Source organism: Bos indicus, chromosome 23 (assembly GCF_029378745.1).
Source record: "Bos indicus isolate NIAB-ARS_2022 breed Sahiwal x Tharparkar chromosome 23, NIAB-ARS_B.indTharparkar_mat_pri_1.0, whole genome shotgun sequence".
Taxonomy (NCBI): domain Eukaryota; kingdom Metazoa; phylum Chordata; class Mammalia; order Artiodactyla; family Bovidae; genus Bos; species Bos indicus.
Window position 1 is genome coordinate 29,336,714 of NC_091782.1, and position 13,418 is coordinate 29,350,131.

Below are 13,418 nucleotides of genomic sequence, written 5' to 3' on the forward strand. Positions count from 1 at the left end.
GGCCTGGGACCTTTGTGAGTGAGGAGGAAGTTATCACAGGGAAGAGCGGAAGCTCTGGCTCAAGAGTAGACGCTGGGGAGAAATGCCGCCCTTCTTAGAAAGGCTGGTCCCAGAGAACTGAGGGCGGGGAATGGAGGCATCAAGGGAAGGAGCCGTCCAGCATGGAGGGAGCCAGAGGGCAGAGGAGAGGGACGGAGAGCAGGGACGAGACAGTGCTCGAGCCCACGTGCTTTGTTTTTGCCCCCCTTCCTCCAACTCCAGACAAGGATGGGGAGAAACCTGGGAAACCCTTGGCCCCACCTCGCCTGGGCAAGCTGACAGTGACAGACGTGACCTCGGACTCCCTGCTTCTGCACTGGACAGTCCCTGAGGGCGAGTTCGATTCCTTTGTGATCCAGTACAAAGACAGGGACAGGCCCCAGGTGGTGCCTGTAGAAGGGCCCCAGCGCTCAGCCCTCATCTCCAACCTGGACGTCGGCCGCAAGTACAAATTTGTCCTATACGGGCTCGTGGGCAAGAAGAGGCACGGCCCCCTGGTGGCTGAAGCCAAAATCTGTGAGTGACAGGGGTCACCCAGGCCCCTGCCCCTGCCCTCTGCGCGGTCCTAATGGAGGTCTCCCCAGTGCTTTGGGAACTCCCAGAAGTCTTCCTGGAGGCGGTGGTCCCTGAGCTGAATCCTAAAGGGAAAATTGTGGTGGGTCAGGCAGGGAGGTTGAGGAGGGCAGTGCCAACAGAGGGAGCTGTGGAGAGTGAGGCAGGAGTGAGAGTGGCCCTGTAAGAGAATCAAAGTCTCTCCTCCGGATAGCAGGGTAGGGCACCTGGGGGCTGAGGACACTGGTCTCACTGATCTCCAGTGAGTGAGTCACTTAGGCCTCATTTGAGGACCCTAGGGGGCCTCTGAAGTGCTTTAAGTGGGAGAATGACCCGAATCAATATTTATCTTACAAATAGCTCTGAGGCTGCTTCAGAGGACAGCTGGAGAAGTGAGTTAGGAACCGGCAAACGAGGATGCTGGCCTGGCAGGGATGGTGGCAGTGAGGCTGGGATTGGGTGGGGTGAAGGAGAGCAAGGAGGCCCAGGCACCCCACGCTTCTGGATCTGGCAGTGCTGTTCCCTGAGGCAAGGAACAGCGGATGTGAGGAACAATGCAACAGGGCAGCAACACTTAGTCAGACATCTTTCGAGCGTTTAAGTGTCAGATGTGTTCAAGATGTTCTAAGAGAATGATCACACTTAATCCTCACAAGCAGCCTTGTGAGGCATGCTCATTTCACAAACGAGGAGAGGGGCGGCATAGACAGGGCAAGGCCACTTGGGCAGAAAGTGAAGGCGCCACAGCGCTCTCCCGCCGCCCTCCTGGGACTGGAGAGCAGAGAAAAGGCCTGAGCATGGAGCATGTCCCAGTGGGCAGAAGCCAGGGTGGGGAGGCAGGGAGGAGAGACATGGCCCCTGGGACCCTGGAGGTGGCCATCACTCATGGCATGAACAGAGGATCAGGATCTGCAGGGCAGCCTGAGGGGGGAACTGGGGAGAGGAATGCCAAAATGAAGGGCGCGGTCAGACATGTCAGATTCCGTACGAGTGACTCAGGCTGCAGAGTGTCCACAGGACTTAGCAACGGCGAGGTCACCACTGACCCTGGTGGGAGCTGCTGGTGGAGGGCAGGGCTGGGTTGGGAGGGCGATGAAGGTGAGGACATGAGTACAAGCATCTCTCTCTGGAATCTGGGCTGGAGTGGAGAGCGAAGAGGGAGGGTGGAGGCTGGAGGGCGATGCAGCTGAGTGGAGGAGTTTGCGTAAATCCTGAGGGCACAGCTGATGGAGTGAGAGTGGGAGCGGATAAAGTGGGGCCCAGAGCACAGTTGTGGGGGGCTCTCCCACAAGAAAATGCTCCTAGGACCAAGCACCCCTCTCTTGGAGAGGAAATCAGCTAGTTGTTAGGTCTGGAAGCAGTGGAGGCTGTCCTGGAAGACTTCCCTGGCTGTGGAGATGTGGAAGGGGCTCACTGCACTTCCTTCTCTCTGCAGCCCCTCTCCAGTCTGCACAATAAGTGAGGGCCGCACTAGTCCATACAGCGGGCTTCCCTGGTGACTCAGCGGTCAAGAATCTCCCTGCCAATGCAGGAGGTTCAGGTTCGATTCCTGGGTTGGGAAGATCCCCTGGAGGAGGGCATGGCAACCCACTCCAGTATTCTTGCCTGGAGAATTCCATGGACAGGGGAGCCTGGCGGGCTACAGTCCAGGGGGTGGCAAAGAGTCAGACACAACTTAGCAACTAAACAACAGCAGTTAAGACAGTGCTTTCATGCCACGTCAAATGAGCTGCCTGTCCTTTTAGGTGGGCACAGCCGCTTGCCAGGGTGCACAGCTTGGCAAGCAGAGTGCTGGCTGGATTTCAGTCTGTCCACGCTGCCTTCACCACGCACCTTTGTGCAGTGAACAGCCTGAACAGTCTCACACAGCATTCCTAGGGGGGAGACGGATTTCTTCTTCTCTTTTGACCCGTGTCCCTCCCTTCTCTCCCACCTCCTCTTCCTAGTGTCTCAGACTGATCCCAGCCCAGTGACTCCACCCCGCCTGGGGAAGCTGTGGGTGACTGATCCCACCCCAGACTCACTGCACCTCTCCTGGACTGTCCCTGAGGGCCAGTTTGACTCCTTCATGGTCCAGTACAGGGACAGGGCCGGCCGGCCACAGGTGGTGCCCGTGGAAGGGCCCGAGCGCTCGGTCATTATCTCCCCGCTGGACCCTGACCACAAGTACAGATTCACTCTGTTTGGGATTGCCAACAAGAAGCGGCATGGCCCCCTCACGGCTGATGGCACCACCGGTGAGTGGCAGCCTCCTAAGCCCCCAGCCTTACAGGGGGCTGACCCCTCCCAGCCTTCCACATGCCTGCCCTCAGCCAGGAGCTGGCTGGGGCCTCCCAGCGAGATGGCTGACTCGGAATCCTGGCCCCGCTTTTGGGCTCAGGGCCAGCCAGCCTCCCCCGCACTGCTGGGCCCCTTTCATCCTGTTCAGCTGCTCCCCGAGGCCCAGAAGGTGTGTCATACTCTGGCTGTGCCAGGCTTCTCAGAGTTCAGTGCTCATGCTAATCGAGTAGAGACCCCCACAGGTGTGACAAGCCTTCCAAACCCCAGGCCCCAATCCTGGAGTTCTGCCAGTTCAGCCCTGCCTGGGCCTTCTTATTTACAGCCCCAGAGAAGAAAGAGGAGCCCCGCCACCCAGAGCCCCCAGAGCGGCCCCTGCTGGGGGAGCTGACAGTGGCTGGCGCCACTGCAGACTCTCTGCGCCTCTCCTGGACGGTGGCCCAGGGCTCTTTCGACTCCTTCGTGGTCCAGTACAAGGATGCCCAGGGGCGGCCCCAAGCAGTGCCCGTCACGGGTGATGAGAATGAGGTCGCCATCCCCAGCCTGGAGCCCGACCGGAAGTATAAGATGAACCTCTACGGGCTTCATGGCAGGCAGCGCGTGGGGCCCGTGTCCGTGGTGGCCACCACAGGTGAGTCAGGCCTCCCTTGCCCTCCAACCCCCAGCCCTCTGAGTGGGACCTGGCCCCAGACCCTTGGCGCCTCTCTCCACCTTTTCTTCCTCGGCTCCAATTCTGCCAAAGCCTCCGCCGTCTCTTTCCCCACATCCCAGGATTTCACATCCAGCCGCCAGTCCCTGACATCTTTCTTGGCCCTGCCTCTCCATCTCCAACGACAGGCCCCTTTTCCGCCATTCTGAGCACCGAGAATCATCCGTCCCCGCTGGGCTGTGCTCCCCCTGGGTGTCCTCAGCCACTGTGTTCTTTCCTCGCGGCCTTTGCTGGCCGCCTTCTCCTGGCTGAGGCTGTGGTCTTTTCTGAGCTTCTGTTACCCGATGCCCACACCCTCCCTCCACCGATGCTTTGTTCAGAACTGGCAAATCCAAGGGCCATGAGCTCCACATTTCCCCAGCCCCCCTGACTCGCTGAGTCCCAGCCAGCTTGGAGCAGGGCAAAGGGCTCGCTTTCAGCCCCCAGCCCTGCAGTCCTCCTAGGGCCCAGCCTCCCCTCGTCCAGCACATTTCCCTGACTGTGTAGCATTGTGGTTGGGAGTATGGGCTCTAGGGCCAGCTGCCTGGATGTTAATCCTAGCTTTGGGATCTTGTGCAACTTAATGAGTCTCTCTGGGCCTCAGCTTTCTCACCTGTCAAATGAGAATAACAAGGGTAACGGCTTCACAGAGCTATTAGAATTAAATGAGTTAGTACACACATGGCACTTAGTGCCAAGCACGTCAAAACTGCTATTGAAGAGTAAGCCATCATTTCTCCCCGACTCTCTCCCTTCCCAGTATCCTCTTCTCTCCGCCTTTCCATCTTCCCCTTCCCTGTCTGGGTTATCATTCTTGCTTGCTGCTTCCTCGCTCTTCTGTGCCCAAAGTGGTCCCCCGTGGGCCGGGGAGTGGGTCACAGAAGGGCTGGCTTCCCTTGTGCCAGTTTCCCCAGCTCATGGAGCCTCAGCAGAGACCTGGCTACTGCAGACGGTGGGTGGATGCCCTCGTGGCTGTGATTCTAGCCCCAGCCAGGGAAGAGCACGGCTCTCCCCAGCCCCCAGCCCCATTCCCGTACCTTTTCTCCTACTCTTGTCTAAAGTGGAGGAAGAGACAGGGCTGCCTGGGGAGGTCTTAGCCAGAGCACATCCCGTTTTCTGTCCTGGTCAGTGGGGTGGGGGGAGCTGGGCAACCCTGGGGAGGGGCAGGAACTGACAGGGAGAAATGCAAGTGGGACAAGTCCCTGCTGCCCCCTCGCTTTCCTGTGGTCAGCACAGTCCAGGAAGAATTGCTCAGTTTCCTCTCACCCTGCCTCACCTCCTTTCTCAGACACGAGAGCACAGCCAGTGCAATTGGCCAGCAATACACAGTGGACTTTAGGGGCCTGTCTCAGCGCTGTCTCCTTCAATGAGTCACTGAACGGCTAATACAAAGGCTACAGGAACCCTTAAGCCAACAGCTTGAAGAGTATACTTGCCAAATGTACTTTATGTCATGATTAATGTCACCAGCAAAGCATGTCAACTGAGAGCCTAATCTCTTCTCTCAGCCCCCCAGGAAGTCCTGGATGAGACCCCCAGTGCCACAGAGATGGAGGAGACCCCCAGCCCCACAGAACCCAGCACAAAGGCCCCAGAGTCCCCCGAGAAGCCCCTCCTGGGGGAGCTGATGGTGACAGGATCCTCCCCGGACTCGCTGAGCCTCTCCTGGACCATCCCCCAGGGCCACTTTGACTCCTTCACTGTCCAGTACAGAGACGGGGATGGGCAACCCAGGGTGATGAGGGTGCCAGGGGACGAGGACGGGGTCACCATCTCGGGCCTGGAGCCAGACCACAAGTACAAGATGAACCTGTACGGCTTCCACGACCGCCAGCGCGTGGGCCCCATGTCTGTCATTGGGGTGACCAGTAAGTGGATGGTGGAAGCCCCAGGATGGGACCTAGTGGGGAGATCACCCCCTCAGGTGATGAGGGAGTGGAGTGTGGGAGGCCCCCCTCCTTGAGGCTGAGCCATGGTGACCTCTGTGGGGCTTCCTAGGCAGAGAAGGGCTTCCATGAGCTGTGCTGGTGGCAGCCCCAGTCCCCACAGCTGACACTGGGGGCTCCAGGTGTGTCTGTGAGGTGTGGACCGAGCAGGACCACCAGCCTCCTTAGGCTTCTCTGAACTGACCTCAGGGCACCCAATGGGGACCATGGCTTGGGAGGAGACCCAGGGACATCTCCCGGGGACCCTGCCTCACTCACTTTGTGTGTTCCTCCTTCTCAGCTGCAGAGGAGGAGACCCCCAGCCCCACAGAGATGGAGGAGACCCCCAGCCCCACAGAGGTGGAGGAGACCCCCAGCCCCATGGAACCCAGCACAGAGGCCCCAGAGCCCGCCGAGGAGCCCCTCCTGGGGGAGCTGACGGTGACAGGATCCTCCCCAGACTCGCTGAGCCTCTCCTGGACCGTCCCCCAGGGCCACTTCGACTCCTTCACCGTCCAGTACAAGGGCAGGGACGGGCCCCAGGTGGTACGTGTCAGGGGCGAGGAGACTGAGGTGACCATTGGGGGCCTGGAACCCGGACGCAAGTACAAGATGAACCTGTACGGCCTGCACGGGGGGCAGCGCTCGGGCCCCGTGTCCACCGTAGGCGTGACCGGTGAGTGAGGGCGGGGCCCTTGTCTGTTTTCCTCACCTCAGGGACCCCCAGCCTCCCTGTGGCATCACCCTCCCTTGCTGCGATAGAACCCCCTGCTTGGGGACGACCTAGAAAGAACAGTTCATTGGGGACTGGGCTACAACCAGCTTCACCACCTTGAGCGAGTTTTCAGCTTACTGTGTTTGTTTCCTCAGCCATAAAATGGGGATAATAATGCCCACTTCACAGAACAGTTGTGAGGTTAAGTGCATTAGAGCAGGCCTGGCTCAGAGTAAACATGCTGCAGTGTTGGCCACTACGATGATTATGTCTGGCCTTACCCTGGGGTCTGCTCTGTCCCCTTTGGCTGGTTCGGCTTCTTAGAATGTGCATGAGATATCGGCCTCTTCACCAGGGCAGCTGGAAACTTCCTTTATGACTCATCCGGCGAGTGATGACAGCAAGGAAGACTGTCCCTCCACCCAGGTACAGGGCCCCTCAGCCACCACAGAGGACCCGCCTGGGCACCCACTCTGCAGAGCCCCAGGGCCAGGCCCAGGCCCCAGACAGGCCTCTGTGACCCTCCTTCTGGTCTGCCCAGCTTGGCCCCAGGGACAGGGCGTCTCTTTTCTCCTTTGTTCACTGAAACAAAGACATAGATTTTTCAAAAGCAACTTTTATTCTAAAGGGAAAGATTTTTAAAAGCGGAGAAACATGTTTCCGGAACGTGGTTTCTGTATTTCTCAAAGGGACTTGGTTGGCTTAGAGTCCAGAGTCTTCCACCCCTGATTTCTTTTCTTTCCTCAGTCAGAACAGAGAGTAGGGAGAGGGGAAAGCCTCAGTGGGTTACTGTCCTGCGGGCCTGAAGTAGAAAGGTGGAGGCTTGTGTCAGGCCTAGCACATGTGGCCGAGGTTTCTCCTGGGGTCACCCTAGGTCCATTTGTCTGTCTGGGGCAGCGACTCTGGTCCCTGGGCACATGCGTGCATGCTAAGTTGCTTCAGTTGTGTCTGACTCTTTGCAACCCTATGGACTATAGCCCACCAGGCTCCTCTGTCCATGGGATTCTCCAGACAAGAATATTAGAGTGGGTTGCCATGCCCTCCTTCAGGGGATCTTCTACACCCAGGGATCAAACCTGGGTCTCTTATGTTACCTGCATTGGCAGGCGGGTTCTTTACCACTAGCTCCACTTGGGAAGCCCGGTTCCCAGGTAAGGATGGACTATGTCAGGCGCTGACTGAGGCAGTAGAGGACAATTGAGTCTTGGAATTGAAGAAACTGCATTCCATTCTTGGCTTCTCAATTCTAAGCTGTGCGATGGAGCTCATTATCCAAGCAGGAAGGCGATGGGCAGCTGGAGCCCGCTGAGCTGACCGAGGGACTATGCCTGGCACACAGCACGTGCTGAGCCGTTGCTAGGAGAAGAATTAACATGCAGCTTTAGAAACATTGCTAAATTGGGAAAGGATTTTACCAAATGCAGCATGAGGACTGCAGTACTCATGGGTAGTTATCATTCCACCTTCCCCAGCTGAGCCAAAGCACCAACGATAAGGCTTGATGGTGAGGACAGTTTCTCTCTCGTGGAAAGAAGTGCAGAGAGGGTGAAAGCAAGCAGGAAATGGAAGCTACAGGAACAACAGGGTTGAAAGGCAAATTAAATGGAACACACACAACGCCTGGCCTGGCTCCTGGACCTGGAAGAAGCTCAGTACATGGTGGTTACTCCCTCCCGCCTTCAGCTGCCTCCATCCTTGCCCTTCCCACTTAGACTTACTTCTGTCCTCCTGAGACCTCATCACGAGCCCATTTTTACTTTTTACTTTAATTTAAAAAAAAATTTTTTTTTGGTCAAGCTGCATGGCTTGTAGGATTTTAGGACCAGGGATTGAACCCATGCCCCCTACAGTGGAAGCATCAAGCCCTAACCAAGAACCACCAGGGGATTCCCATGCCAGCCCCCCCTCCCCCTTTTAAGTCAGTGTCTCAGAGGTTAAAGCATCTGCCTGCAATGTGGGAGACCTGGGTTCTATCCCTGGGGCGGAAAGATCCCCTGGAGAAGGAAATGGCAACCCACTCCAGTATTCTTGCCTGGAGAATCCCATGGACGGAGGAGCCTGGTGGGCTGCAGTCCAAGGGGTTCGCAATGAGTCGGACACGACTGAGCGACTTCACTTTCACTTATTTTTAACTGTTCTGGGTCTTCACTGCTTCACAGGCTTTTCTATGGTTGTGGTGAGTGAGGGCTGCTCTCTAGTTGCTGTGCGCGGGCTGCCTATTGCAGTGGCTTCTCTTGTTGAGAAGCATAGGCTCTAGGCATGCCGGCTTCAGGAGCTGTGGCTCGAGGGCTCAGTGGTTGTGTCTCCCGGGCTCTAGACACAGCCTCCATACTTGTGGTGCATAGGCCTAGTTGCTCTGTGGCATGCAGGATCCTCCTGGATCAGGGGTTGGACCTGAGTCTCCAGCACTGGCAAGTGGATTCTTTACCACTGAGACACCAGGGAAGCACACCAGCCCATTTTGAAAGCAGGTTTTATGATACACAGCCTAATCTTATCCTCTGACAGGAACCTGAGAAACAGGATCTTGGGAACCCACCCACCTAGCCACCCCTCTGCTACTTGCCTCTTGGGACCACTTTCCAGGCTGGTCCTAATAAGCAGTGCCTCCCAGACTCAGCTCACTCTTGGGCAATGGGGACCAGCAGGTCCTGAGCTCAGCCTCTCCCAGATGTGCATACCACTCATTAATTTAACAGACATTTGTGGAGCACCCACTGGGTGCTGGTGCTGGGGACACAATAGTGAACAAGGCAAGGCTCCTCCCAGGAGCTCACATTCTATCAGAGGATGTCTGTAGGACTGTGTGTGAGACAGTGACAAGAGCTGGGGAGAAAAGCAAAGCCCAGTAGGCGAGATGGTGAGTGGGTGGGAAGCGGGCTAGAAAGGGACTCGCTGACGAAGGACCTGCCGGAAGGAGAGGACAAGCCACGTAGGCCTCTGGGGAAGAGCTTCCGGGCAGATGGAATGTCTGAGGACCAGTGAAGACTGTTTTGGAATGAGGAGGGTGGTGTGAGAGGTAGACATGTGGGGCCTCGGAGGGAGGTCATTGTAAGGACTTGGCTTTTTGCTCTGAGTGAGATGGAAGCCATGGCGGGAACAGGCTCTGACTAATGTGCTAACAGTGGGGAACACGGTGAAGAGGGGAGGGGGAGGGGGGATTTAGGAGACTGTGCTACAATCCAGTAAGAGCCGTGTGCTTAGAGGAGGTGAGTGGTAGTCGCTCAGTTCTGTCCGACTCTGCAACTCCATGGACTGTATCCTGCCAGGTTCCTCTGTCCATGAAATTCTCCAGGCAAGAATACTGGAGGAGGTTGCCATTTCCTTTTCCAACTTAGAGGGGGTGGTGGACTTTAGGAGTTAGGGGAGTCAGCTTCTGAAGGTGGTGCCGACAGGACTTACTCGAAGACCAGCCGTGGGGTGGGGGAGAGGACTCAGGGATGACTCTGACAGTGAAGCGGTGGTTTTGATGAGGTGGGAAGGCTGTGGAAGGAACAGGAGTTGTGGGGCAAAGCCCCTGAATTCAGCTTTGGACTGGAATTTGGGATCAGTTAGGCACCCAAGGAAGATGCTGAGCACACCCAAGTCTGGGGTTCAGCTGGGAGGTCTGGCTGGAGGACTTGGAGCCAGAGATGGGCAGATGGACCTTCAGCCACTTTCCCAGGGTCTCGGTGGTGACTGACACCCCTCCCCACCAAGCACAGCCCCAGATTCTGGCAGGCACTTACTGAAGGCTTGTCGGCCAGACAGATGTTGCCAATCAGTGTAGTCTTACATCAGAACCACCCCATGGGCACCACCACAACAACGCAGATAATTACTACCAAGGAGAAGAAGAGCTTTTCCTGACAGCCTCCCCCATTTCTGTCTCAGCTCCACAAGCAGAAGAGACTCCTCCAGCCACCGAGCCCCCCAAGGAACCACGCCTCGGGGAACTGACAGTAACAGATGTGACCCCCAACTCCGTGGGCCTCGAGTGGACAGTCTCTGAGGGCCAGTTTGACTCTTTCATGGTCCAGTACAAGGACAGGGACGGGCAGTCCCACGTGGTCCCTGTGGCCGCAGACCAGCGAGAGGCCACTGTCTCCGGGCTGGAGCCTGAGCGCAAATACAGGATGAACGTGTATGGGCTACATGGTGGGCAGCGCGTGGGCCCCCTCTCCGTGGTGGCCCTGACCGGTGAGTGAGGGCAGGTCAAGGCAGTCCCCATCCCTGGTCACCCGGGGCCACCCCACCTCCCCAGCCTCTCACTCAGATCCTCCCCAGTCACAGGCATGTGTTCTGTTCCCTGACCCCAGGGATCCTCTTGTAAGCTGGAACCTTCCCTGTCTTCCAGTCTCTATCTCTGCTCCGCCTCCTCCCCCAGGCAGGGTTGTCTTCCTCCCCTCCAACCAGGTCCAGCCAGATACTATCTCTCTGATCATCCACAGCTGTTTCCTCCCCTCTCTTCACAACCCCGCTGTGACTTGGACTGGCTACCACCTCCCCCTGCTGCCCTTTTTCACTGGGGTTAAACAACACACATCCCTCGAATCTTTTCTCAGAGGCCCTCGGCCCCCCTGGCCTGAGCTGTGTTCCTTTCTGGCCAACCCAGAGTCTTCCTTCCTCAGGGAGATGGCCCTTGCTCTCCGCTCCCGGCGTCTCCCGTTCCTGGCGTGTCCCTCTCCTCATGCCTTCTGGGGACAGGCCACCACCATTTCTGTGCTGTGGTGTCTATGAAACCAGTGAACCCCTTTCAGAGCAATGTCTTAAAATCTATAAAGTAAAATGCATAGGATTTTACCATACCATACCTATTCTATTGATATCCAAATATCAAAGGTATTTTAAAATTTGAATTTATGATTTAGTAATATAGGAACGTCACTATTAGTTCATTAAATAGCAAGAAACTTGTGGCCTGTTTTATTTAGAAGCAGTGATGAGTGTAAAGAGTGTTTTGAAGTTTCTGCAGTAATTCTAAGCTGATGTGACAGCATCCGTGATTCCTGTTGGTGACAGTTACGAGCACTGCTGGTACCACCGTGTTGGTTTCCTATATGCATCACTGAAGCAAATGCTAGAGGCCAGTGAAAATAGAGATGTAACTGCTCCCTGTCTCAGTTCAACACCCCCTGGAGGCCCTCGGAGCCCAGGAGCCCTGAGAAGGGGGAGTTCTGACGCCGGAGTTCTCAGCCATGTTCTCTGTCTCCCTGGATCCTAGCTCCCGTCCCCCCAGACCCCGTCACAGAGCCCCCCGTGGAGCCACGCCTGGGGGAGCTGACGGTGATGGATGTGACCCCGGACTCCGTGGGCCTCTCCTGGACCGTCGCCGAGGGCGAATTTGACTCCTTCTTGGTCCAGTACAAGGACAGGGACGGGCAGCCCCAGGTGGTGCCTGTGGCCACTGACCAGCGCGAGGTCACCATACCCGGCCTGGAGCCCAGTAGGAAATACAAGTTCCTGCTCTTTGGGATCCAAGATGGGAAACGCCGCAGCACAGTCTCTGTGGAGGCAAAGACAGGTGAGCGGGACCCCCACGAAGCTGAGGTCCCAGCCCCACCGTCCTTCTTCCCGCTGCCTGAACACCTCTCCTTTCCACCTGTCTCCCTTTCATTCACCTCTTCCTTTTTATTTGAAAAGCCCTGCTGCCTTTTCCCTTCCCAGTCAGATGGGAACCAAGAATATGGACTGGGTTCCTGGATCAGTTCCCCCTGCTGACTTTCACCTCTTCTCGTAATTCCTACTTCTGTTCAATGGGGAAGGCTCCTCCAGGACCCTTCCTGGAAGGTGGAAGTGCGAGACACAGCAGGACTGGGAAGCAAGGGCGGGAGGCCAGAGCTGTTCCACATCCAAGTCTCAGCCTTGTGTAGCCATCACCTCCCGAGAGAGAGCTTTCCACTGACCCTCACCCTGGTTTCCCGCCCTACTGGCCCAGGCACTCTGGGTCCCTTATCTGCCTCTCCAGAGGAACCGCTTTCCTCCCCTGCCCTCTTCCTGGAGCTCAGAAACACCAGAAGAGCCCAAGACTGGCTGCCCAGTCCAGCCCAGTCGGGCCCAGCCCAGCTATGCCCCTTTCCTGGATTTTGATCCAGGCCCTCCGCTGCCCCTGGGGGTTCCCAGTTGCCAGAGAACTCTCACAATAACAATGCCGTCAGCGTCCTCGCTGTCCAGGAAGGCAGAAGGCCAGCTCCTTCTCAGGCCCCGGGATGGCTTCTTGGGCAGACACCAGATCCTTCTCCTGTCTGAGCATCCTTCTTCTCCTTGTACCCCTCCTCACACAAAAGCAGTCCCCACTCCTCCACCAGGTCCTAGGAGGGTCACCATCATCATAATATCCTACCTCCCCACCAGCTGTCTGCCCCCAGGGACCTGTACCCCCTCTGATGTCCCCAGGACCCTTGGATTTTCCCAAAGAACAGTCAAATCACAAACAGTGGATTCCTTGGTCAAAGGAAATAAGCAGATGAAGCCTGTGATAAGCTGCACCCTGCCAAGGAAATGGTCTCTATCCGGTGGCTAGAGTCTGGATAACAAGTGGAATAAGATAAATAGGAAACCAGGGGATCACCTCTCCCAGGACGGAAGGCTGCTCCCTGCGCTGGTTAATGGACAGAGGCATGGCCTGATGAGAATGCTGGCGGGCATGTGATGGTGATGGAAATATCTGGGGGAAGCACTGATGATTTGGGCAGTTCTAGATTTTTCCAGCTCCAGAGGGAGGCAGTCAAGGAGTCATTTTGGAAAAAAAAATAAACACAAGAAACTTTCCTTTCTGTCAGTTGGCCGAGGTGACGCCAGCCCAGGAGCCCCACCCCGCCTTGGGGAGCTGTGGGTGACAGACGCCACCCCAGACTCACTGCGCCTCTCCTGGACGGTCCCTGAAGGCCACTTCGACTCCTTTGTGGTCCAGTTCAAGGACAGGGATGGGCCCCGCGTGGTGTCCGTGGAGGGCCATGAGCGCTCGGTCACCATTAGCCCTCTGGACTCCGGCCGCAAGTACAGATTCCTAGTCTACGGCCTCCTGGGCAAGAGGCGCCATGGCCCCCTCACCACCGAGGGCACCACAGGTGAGGGCAGCCCCTGCGGGGGGCGTCTGATCTGGAGGGCCCCCTGGGGAGAGTCACTGTGGTCACTTGTGGTGGCTGTCAACATGGTTGCTGTTTGGCTCTGGTTGTCTGGCTGGAATCCGACCCATCTCCTTGCACAAGCCCGAAGACCCAGCCCTGCAGGACGCAGCCAC

General features: G+C 57.0%; 1 protein-coding gene across 10 annotated transcripts in view; it reads left to right on the plus strand.

Moving 5' to 3' along the window:
• TNXB (tenascin XB) overlaps nt 1-13,418 on the plus strand; it is a 56,343-nt gene that overhangs the window by 21,262 nt on the left and 21,663 nt on the right. For 9 of the 10 annotated variants that reach the window (XM_070778170.1, XM_070778168.1, XM_070778171.1 and 6 more), the window contains 8 exons: nt 262-555; nt 2,538-2,828; nt 3,194-3,499; nt 5,065-5,424; nt 5,783-6,157; nt 10,070-10,375; nt 11,400-11,699; nt 12,958-13,245. In XM_070778170.1, coding sequence (XP_070634271.1) covers nt 262-555; nt 2,538-2,828; nt 3,194-3,499; nt 5,065-5,424; nt 5,783-6,157; nt 10,070-10,375; nt 11,400-11,699; nt 12,958-13,245 — 2,520 coding nt within the window. The remainder of the gene's footprint in view (nt 1-261; nt 556-2,537; nt 2,829-3,193; nt 3,500-5,064; nt 5,425-5,782; nt 6,158-10,069; nt 10,376-11,399; nt 11,700-12,957; nt 13,246-13,418) is intronic. The other variant, XM_070778177.1, reaches the window with a different exon arrangement.